At 43.6% G+C, this 9,763-nt stretch overlaps 1 protein-coding gene across 2 annotated transcripts; it reads right to left on the bottom strand.

Annotated features, from left to right (window-relative positions):
• Positions 1 to 238: 238 nt before the first annotated feature.
• On the bottom strand, positions 239 to 2,472 carry LOC134481333 (Y-linked testis-specific protein 1-like). Of its 2 annotated transcripts, none has more exons than XM_063271929.1 (2): positions 2,312 to 2,472; positions 239 to 1,273 (listed from the first exon to the last, which is right to left on the bottom strand). In XM_063271929.1, exon 2 carries the CDS (start codon positions 1,103 to 1,105, stop codon positions 401 to 403), a length of 705 nt encoding a protein of 234 aa, XP_063127999.1. In that variant the 5' UTR covers positions 1,106 to 1,273; positions 2,312 to 2,472; the 3' UTR covers positions 239 to 400. The 2 variants fall into 2 exon arrangements, with proteins under 2 accessions (XP_063127999.1, XP_063127998.1); XM_063271928.1 differs by having other exon boundaries at positions 239 to 1,228.
• Positions 2,473 to 9,763: the final 7,291 nt, after the last annotated feature.

The raw sequence follows: 9,763 nt of genomic DNA, 5'->3' as shown, positions 1-9,763 counted from the left end.
GCCCCTCTCCACTGCTTCCTAAACATCCATCTTTTTTTTTCCCCCCGTGCCACCCCTGCTCCTCTAAGCCCCATCTCCAGTTCTTTTCTCTCCCTAAAGACCAGACCAGCTCAGTCCTGTTTGTTTTAGCCTATGTGACATTAGACGTACTGTTCACAGCCTTGACGCTTCCGGCTTCCTCTCAACCTTCTATCCACCACAGCCCGTCTCCTCCACCAAAGTGTTCACACACAACATGTCATATCGCACATTTTAATTTTTAGAGCAAAAACAAATTCCACTGGAAAAGATACTGGGGTTGTCAAAGACCCTTGGGTATCTGACACACAGAAAAACAAACATTTTCCTCCCAATCCTATAAATTACCCATCCATGTCCCCCGCACTTTGTGAATTTCACCTTAACGGATCTTTTCCACCAGATTATAGATGTAGATGTGGATGTCACCATCAAACTTGATGAAGTACACGGAAGGCTTGGCTAGAACTTGGTAAATGACCTTGCCAATCTTTTTGGACCCGTCGCCTCTGGTGTACTGCACACATTGACCTGTTAAGATGTTGCTGTCAACGTCTGACTTCACCTCTGCTGGAGGAGTCTCTGGAATGATACGGAGGTTACCTTCTGTGTAATCATCCAGGAGCTGGTAGATGTATAGGACCGGATCTTTCTTGTAGGTGATGTAAAACCAGGCCTTCATGATCGGCACCTGGGCTAGGACCACCCCCCTCCAGTTGTCCTTAGAGCCATGTTTACCCTCAAATTTATGCTCCACAGCTCGGCCAACCATGGCGCTTGCGAGATGGGCGTCTTTCACTTGAGGAAACACTACTTTGTGAGGCAAGACCTTAAGCTTTAAAATCCTCTCATCGCTGTGAAGTTCCAGTCCGTAGACACAGTCAATTCCGTCATACTTGACCAGGTAGAGAGAGGGACTTGTTGGCAGTTGATCTAGAACAATGGCCTTCCATTGGGTGACGGGCTCATCACCTTCTTTCCATCCGTGAGAAATTCTGCAGCCCACAATGTTCCCCAGGGCCTGGGGAGAAGGCCTCCTCCTCCTCTGCTTTTGGAAGGATGGTGTGCTCATCCTCCTCAGAGACATCCTCTTCTTTATGGCTGTAGACCTAGTGTGGTAGGCCACGGCACTCCTGGTCCACTATCTTGTGGCTATCGTTCTGTGTTCAGGCTTCATACTTGCCCCACGGCCTGGGTTTGAAGAGCTCGCCTGCTTAAACCAGACACAATGCTGTTGCCTCTGTCATATGAGTGCCTGAAAGAACAATGGGGGCGGGGTGGGGGAGGGCGCTGGACCAAGGCTCTTGTCTAAGAGAACTTTGGAGCAGGTGAGGAAGGCGATGGTAAACAGGTTTGAGCATCTGAATCTAATTCTGTCGTACTCAGAAGTTCATAGGAGGGCTGGGCAATGGTGGAGCACACCTTTAATTCCAGCACTCAAGAGGCAGAGGGAGGCAGACCTCTGTGAGATCAAGGCCAGCCTGGTCTACAGAGTTAGTTCCAGTATAGCCAAAGCTACCCACAGAAAAACCGTGTCTCAAAAATCAAAATCTAAAGTTCAAAGGGAAATGAACAAATGGTTCTCTACAGCTCAGAATAACATATTCAGACACATTTCTTCAGCCCGAGGCACTTTGCCTCTGCTGAGGAACCTCTCCTTGAATGGCTAGGTCAGTGTGGGATTAAGTATCCCTGTCCCCCACTTTAAGCAAGCAGAAGAGAGAAAGGATAGCAAAGGAGGCAGAAGGGTGGCCACACCTCTCTTCTACCCTCTAACTATGAGCTATGTGGCAACATCCACAAATATCTGCCCAGAGACAAAGCACACCAGTCCACTGGCTTTCTGTATTGTGCCTCCTGACCCAGCCCCAGGTTTATTCCGCAAAGCTTTTGCATCTTCGACCGCAACAAGAGTCTTTTGTGTAGGCAACAACAGCCATTTAGAAATATCTCCTGGGGTTGGAATTTAGCTCAGTGGTAGAGCGCTTGCCTAGCAAGTGCAAGGCCCTGGGTTCGGTCCTCAGCTCCGAAAACAAAACAAAACAACAACAACAAAAAGAAATAATATCTCCTAAAATGCACAGGCACAGAGAGGAGCTTTGGCATTTTAGTAGAATTATGAATTAGATATTGTTAGCAAAGGATAATAAACTCCGGAGACTGACTAGCCTAGACCATCCGCCTAGCTCTCAAACGTGGGAGACGTTAGAACATATGGTTACTTGCTGTACGAGGGAAAACTTTTAGCGTTCTGGGCTACAAGGGTCCCAGTTATCTTCATAAACGTATTTACCAAAAGAAAATGTCCTAGTCATCCAGATTCTGTCTTCTGAAACCGGTCAGGCACCAAAAGCCTGTTGAACAATTGTGGGGTTCAGGAGCTGAACTGGCTTTCACACACCGCTGCGAAGATAGTGAACCCACCTTCAAGGGAGTCTAGCGCCCCCAAGCGGAAGAGATGCGCAACCTCCGCCCAGTGCTCTGTGACATCATCCAGGCTCTGCTTACGTCATAGAAGCCCTCTCAGGCCAGTTCCTTCCCTAGTTACGCTTAGAAACTTCCAGCATCTAGGTTTTAGCTTCTCATGTAGCCTCCTGGAGACCCAAAATAAAGTCCCCACCCAAATATTCTGATGACTCGAGTCACAATCTGCCCAAGTAGCTCTTTTCATGCATTTTTTTTTTTCTGAAAAAGTCTTTGGTTTCTGAGTCACCAACATTCTTGGTGGTTATTTTCCCAGCTCCTGTCTTTCCTTTGGTTATCTTTAAGCCATTCTTCGTATCAGAAATATTGCTAGCCTCTCTCTCCGAGGCAGCCCACTGGATAGCACACCAAAATTAGCTTTATCAAAACCCACAATTAGAGGAGGGCCATTTTTATTCAAACAAAGCTGGAATTTGACAGGATTAAATACCTTGTATTGAAGTCAATGGCAATCATGAATTATGGATTCTTTGCAAAGAGCGAGGAAAAATTAGCTCCTGGGCCTGCTTCCAAAGTCGGGATAAACTTATGACAAACCCGATATCGACCAGTCATATTTTAAATGTCTTTAAAATTTACCAGCACTTCTGGTTACAAGGAATTTATTAGATCAAATGCAGTAAAACAGGATGAAATAGATGAGGTAATTTTATTTTTGAAATATGGGTAGACAGAATACTGGATGCAGGTAAGTATGGAATTTACCTGCAAATTACAGGGCACTTTAATTGTTTGTGTCACATAGTTCTTCAGATCTTCAAAAGGATTCTTTTCAGTACCCTCCCCTGTCCCCACTTCACTCTGTCCATCCCTTCCCTCTTCCCAATAATTCCCTTCCACTTTAACATTATAATTTTTAAAATGTACTTAGAGCTTAACAACTTTGTCCACTTAACAAATCTGTCCACTTTTCTAAGTGCAACGTCTTCTTTTTCTCCCTTCTATCTTAGTTTTAAGCACCTTTTCCTTCACACTTTGGGTTTTACTCTCTCTGCTCTTATGACTCCTCTGCCATTATGTGACTGTTGGTCCACTATGTGGCTGACCTCAATGTGGAGTTAACTCAAATGACATGTTTTTTCCCCCTTTTCTCCCCTTCATCTTCCTTCTCTAGGCACCTGCTGAGATTTATAGCCTTGGGGATTTTTTTTAAGCCTGGAAAGCACACACACACACACACACACACACACACACACACACACACACACACACACAGAAACACACATACATACACAAACACACAAACACACATACATACACACACACACATGCACACACAAACACACACACACAAACATACACATATACACACTCAAACACACAAATACAGAGAGAGAGACAGAGAAAGAGACAGAGAGAGACACAGAGAGAGACAGAGAGCCCATGAGAAAACATGTAATATCATCTTTCTAAGAACAATAAACAGAGACAACTTTCAAAAAAGTGAAGAACAAGTAGGCAACAAGAAGAATAATCTCATCATAGCCATCAGCTTGAGGAGGAAAGAGTTTGTCTCACTCAAGGCTTCTAGGTACCAGTCTGTTACTGAGGGAAGTTGAGGCAGGAGCTCAGGCAGGGCTCTAGAGGCAGGAACTGAAGCAGAGACAACTTAGAAATGCTGAGTACTGGATTGATATCCATGACCTACTCAGCTTTCTCTCCTTCTCATACAACCCAGAGCCACCTTCATAAGGGATGACACTACCCATAGTGGGCTAGACCCTTCCACATCAACCATCAAAAAAAAATTCCTTACAGATGTGGCCAAAGGCCAATCTGATGGAGGCAATTCTTCAGCTGAGGTGCCTTCTTCCCAGGTTGAGTCAAACTGACAATAAAAACTAACCAGGACCCCTGCACATCCATTCTGATTGCCACACTGTGTGCAATAGACAAGCCACTGGAATAACATTAGCTGTTGATCACTGGATGAATGGCTTTAAAAATGTGATATACATTGATGTGATTTTCATCTATGTGTAAGAGCAAAGGGTCTTGTTCTCAGAAAAATGGATGGAACTGTAAAATACAATATGTTAAGTGAAACAAGCCAGACTCAAACAGACGATTGCGAAATTTAGATTTTAATAAGGGATATTAAGTGAAAGGGGGCATTTAGAAAGAGGAAGGGGAGCAGCAGGGTGTGTGTGTGTGTGTGTGTGTGTGTGTGTGTGTGTGTGTGTGTGTGTGCAGGTAGAAATGGAGGAGAGTTGTGAGGATGAAGATGGTTAAAGTACGGTATAAACCTGTACAAGAAGTCACAACCAAGCCCACTGACGTACATTTAAAGCACATCGATATAAGAGAACTGAGTCTAAAATAATGTTTTGATTAAATTGGGGGTTTATAGTTTAGAGATACCGTAAAGTTTATTCCTATTTTCCTTCCCACAGGTGGCTCTTGCTGTTTCGAGCTTGATACAGGTGACAAGATATGGCAATGAGCTTTAGTGTCTGTACCTCATTAATCACCCAGAATTCACGTCATTCAGTGAGGCTACCGTGGGGAAGGAGGTAGTTAGAGATCTTAAGGGTACACGACGTGGGAAGAATAATGCCCCCCCCCCCACTATAGATATCCAAATATTCACCCTCATCTCTGGTTTGAATGTGTTCGCCCAAAAGTAATTTTCTGAAGATTAATCCCCAGTGGGAATGTAGTTGTGAAGAATTGATTAGGTCAAGAGGGATGTGACCTACAAATAAGATCCATTAATGATGCTATTGTGGAAAAAGGTTAAATTATGAAAGGGAGTTTGGCTCCCTTTCTTGTCTTCCTAGCCCATTGGATCCCTTCTGTGGTGACAACATCCCACAAGAACTCCTTCCTCTGCCGATGGTCTCTTCATCTTGGATTTCCAGGCTTCTGAATCAGAATCATACAGAATCTGTGTCATTATAGACTAGCCAATCGATGCCATTCTGTTTGTCCATACAAGTGTGAACATGCCTCAGAATTGTGAGCAGCTGGGTCATATGGGAAAGCGAAGCTGGCAGAGAGGACTAGGTTGTTAGTGCTGACTGAAGACAAGATGGGTTCAGGGTTAGCGTGTGTGCTCTTCGTGAAAGAAGCAGCACAGAGGAAGAGTGTAGATTGGAAAGGTGCAGCTTGGGAGGGACTCAGACATCTACTGCTAGCAGAACCCTTTTTAGAATCCTCATCTTCGAGGATGTAAAAGAAAACTGCCTGGAGTCAGTTGATACATCAGTAACCATCAAGAGTGTGTCCACTATTACAGAGGGACCCAGGAAGAAGCCTGATCTTGGAAGACCCTTTGCCTTCAAGAGATGGAGACTCTCCCCGGCAACACTGGGCAATCCATCTACGTCGGTAAGGGCATCCCACTAAGTCCAGATCAGTGGTTCTTAACCCTTGGATTGAGACCCCTTTGGGAGCTCAAATGGCCCTTGCACAGGAGTCACATATCATATATCTTGTGTATCAGATATTTACATTACAATTCATAACTATAGTAAAATTATAGTTATGAAGTAGCAATGAAATAATTTTACAGTTGGTGGAGCTGTATTAAAAGGTTACGTTAGGAAGGTTGAGAACCACTCGTCCTGACCCCTCTAAAATATGCCTGTCGGCATGGACTGGAGGTATAATCCCTTTTATTCAATCAGGCAATCCCAGAAAAACCAAAACACCACCAAAAGGTTATGAAGGATAAACAGCCACTGTACCCACAGTGTCAGGACTGCTGACATCTTAGACAAATGACGTCAAAATGGAAATCACGTCACACCATGACCATCCCCCTAAATGAAAAGCAGAGGAGAAAAACTAGTTCCCTGGTGGTGGCACCAAGAGAAAAACCATTGTCAATATTGTCAGCAAGGATTTTAAAGCCAGGATTCAAGTGTTGTCGATGAGAAATTTCCAAAACAAAAGTATACACATAATCATGGCAAGATAATAGAAGAAACAAGAGAAAATTGAATAGGCATTCACTGAATTATAATAAACACTAAGAGTAGGAATTAAAGACATGTCTGGGCAAGATGAACAATGAAGTGGAGTTTAGAGCAGGCAGAAGGGGCTGGGGAGATGGCTCACTGCTTAGGAACACTGGTTGCTCTTACAGAGGACCAGGGTTCAGTTCCTAGCACTCACACGGTGGATCACAACCACTTGCAACTCTATTTCCAGAGGATCTGATGGACTCTTTGGTCAACACACACACACACACACACACACACACACACACACACACGCATGCACACACACACACACGCATGCACACACACCCACACCATAGAGATAAATTAAAAAAAAAATTTTTTTTAAAAAAGAAGGAACCAGGTGTGCCCCTTTAATCCCAGCACTCAGAAGCAAGCTGATCTCTTTGAGTTCAATGCCTACCTGGTTTATACAGTGAGTTTCAGGCCAGCCCTACCTACATAATGAAACCCAGTGTCAAGACAAAACAGAAAAGAGTGTTATATTTATTTCTGATAATATAGGCAACAGAGAAACTATTTCTACAGAGAAAGAACTTATTGTTGAGGGAATCAGTGGGCTGGAAGGAGACCCCAAATCTCCGTGTCACTACTCCATCACAGCCTCAGCAGGAAGCAAGAATGGGTACAGCTAAAAAGGAAGCAGGGCGATTATGAGTAAAGCTGTGGACACGGATCAGCCCATCAGCAACAGAAGCAGGCAGAAAACCAGCTAGGATGTGATGGTGTCACCAGCCAATGTCTCTGACTGACAGTCCCTAGTAGCACCAGGGTGTTCTTTTCCTTCAAGTACCCCTGGACTCTTCAGACACTCAGAAACCACAGAACAAAGTGTGGCAAACGCCTAAGAAAAGATGTCTTGTGGGACATATTTGTTTATACAGGGTTCATGTGGCCCACGCTGGCCTCAAACTCACTATGCACCCAAGGATGATCTTGAACTCCTGTTCTCCTCCCGGTGCTGGGACTATGGGCATGTACACCAGGCTTATGAGGTACTGTAGGTGGAGCCCAGAGCTGTGTGAGAGCCAAGTGAGCACTCTGTCCACTGAGCTGCATCTCCAGCCTCTCGGGATGTGTTCTGCTAATACAACAAAACTAAAATAGAAGTCTTCAATGAGAGACAACAGGAGTCTCCCAGTCCAGAAACATTAAATTACACATTCACAAGCAATACATATGTCAAGAAATAATGAAACTATGTAACAGTAAGAAAAAAGGAGATAGGAAACATACTATCAAAATGTGTGAGACATAACTATGAAGGTGCTAAGAGGAAACGTTATTTACAACACTAATTCTTAGATTAGAAACAAAGACCGGCAACCTAAATTTTTATCTACACTAGAAAATAAGAAAATAATTAATTCAATGAAAAAAATTGTTAAAACGAACCCCAAAACACTAAAAATAAGAAATTAACAAAAAAAGCCAATGAAACACAATTAGTTTTCTTTTTTAAAGCAAAGAATGCTATTTTGTCGTCTTGATTAGACCTAGATAGAAAAATATAAGGTCCATTCTGTTTGGCGATTTAAAAAAAAAAAGAAATTGCCATGTTTTAGAGTTTATGCAGAACACTGAACTCTGTACCACAGACAAAAATTAAAAAAAAAATAATTATTCATCGTTTAAACCCTTTTTAATGACAGTGTTTACTCAACTTGTCTCTCCTATAATCTGTTTAATATCAGACAAGATTTCCAGGGTTGCCATATGGAGATTATGCAGTGTTGAAATGGAAGCAAAGCATTGTATTCCCAACACAGACTCTGGTTGAGAACATCATTGTTTTTATCACGAGGAAACTAGCACAAGATCCAAGCCCAGTCTCCCGAGGCGTTGTCCCATCTTAGAGCCATTTCTTCAGACAGCACTTCAGCTGTGTCATATTTTTTCTGCAAAAATCGAAACAGACTTGTTTGCTGCATTGTTTGGTTTGCCGTGCTGCTTGGGAGATCCTGGACCATCAGACATGATGAAAGTTTTTCCCTACACCCCCAAACTACAGCACTGGTATCGGTGTAGAGGAAATAGGAGAGACAGAAACCAAAAAGAAAAAAAAAAACCTGTTGTTGTTTGGAGAAGAGTCATATAAGTAGGCCAAGCTGGCTTTGGATTTTCTGTGTAGCCCAGGTTGGCCTTGGACTTACTATGTATCCCAGGCTGGCCATGGACTTACTCGGTAGCCCAGGCTGGCCTTGGATTTACAATGTAGCCCAGGCTGTCTTTGGACTTACTATGTAGCCCAGGATGGATTTGAACTTGTGATCTTCGCGAGTATTGAGAATATAGGTGTGCACTACCACACCCAGCTTTGTATCTGTTATTATAAGTGACTCAGCTGCGGCCCCTCATTTGCCAGCCTCCCTCAACATCAACAACAGCATCCACAATCACCCACTAGGACAATCCCATCCTTTAACTCATCTGTTAAGGTAAGACTTTTACAGAACAGAGAGTCAGCAGGGTCCTCCTCCTTATTAGAACACGCACGTGTGGAGGGATTTGAGTGAGTGATTGAGCCAGTCAAACCTTAACCTGGTTCTGATATTATGACCAAGACGGAAAAAAAAAAAAGAATAAGAAAACAAAAGTAAAGGAGATGGGTCCAACACTGGGACTTGAACCTTAGCAGTTGAGGAGATGGCTCACAGGTCTCAGGTAAATGATGGGTAGGCTTTGTGGCCCACATAGAATTCCAGTCCTGGGAGGTAGAGATAGGGCAGATCCCCAGAGCAAGATAACTGTCAAGACTAGTCATATTGGTGAACTCTGGGTTTGACGAAATGCTGGTTCAATGAATAAGGTAGAAGAGAAAATGGATGAGTCCCTACATTATACACTGCACGTGCATGTACACACACACACACACACACACACACACACACACACACGGACAAAACAAAAAACCTTGGACTTAAGGCATTGCCTCCACTGTAGTAGCACATAGTAGGAGGTGGGGATCTAAATAAGTGTTCCTTTCCACCCCCACAAAGACCAACATACCTATGAACCCTCAGCCCTGGATCTGTACAATCTGCTGAGGACTCACAGATGTTTAGTTTAGTCTCCTCGCTCTCCAACATATTCTGGTGTTCTGTTTCAGGAATCCTGAGCTGGGACTTAGCTGAGTTGAACCTTACTCCCAGTCTTGCATCCAAGACAACATTCAGCTGCCATGTATTGATCCTTGGAATCCCCGCCAAGGTACCCTGACTTGCATTTCTCATGATCCCATGCCATGAAGCCAGAGAGAAGTACGGCTGTCTTACTCTGCCATTTATTAGCTTAGA

This window comes from Rattus norvegicus, chromosome 12 (genome assembly GCF_036323735.1).
Source record: "Rattus norvegicus strain BN/NHsdMcwi chromosome 12, GRCr8, whole genome shotgun sequence".
Classification (NCBI taxonomy): domain Eukaryota; kingdom Metazoa; phylum Chordata; class Mammalia; order Rodentia; family Muridae; genus Rattus; species Rattus norvegicus.
This window is presented reverse-complemented; position numbering and strand designations above follow the sequence as displayed.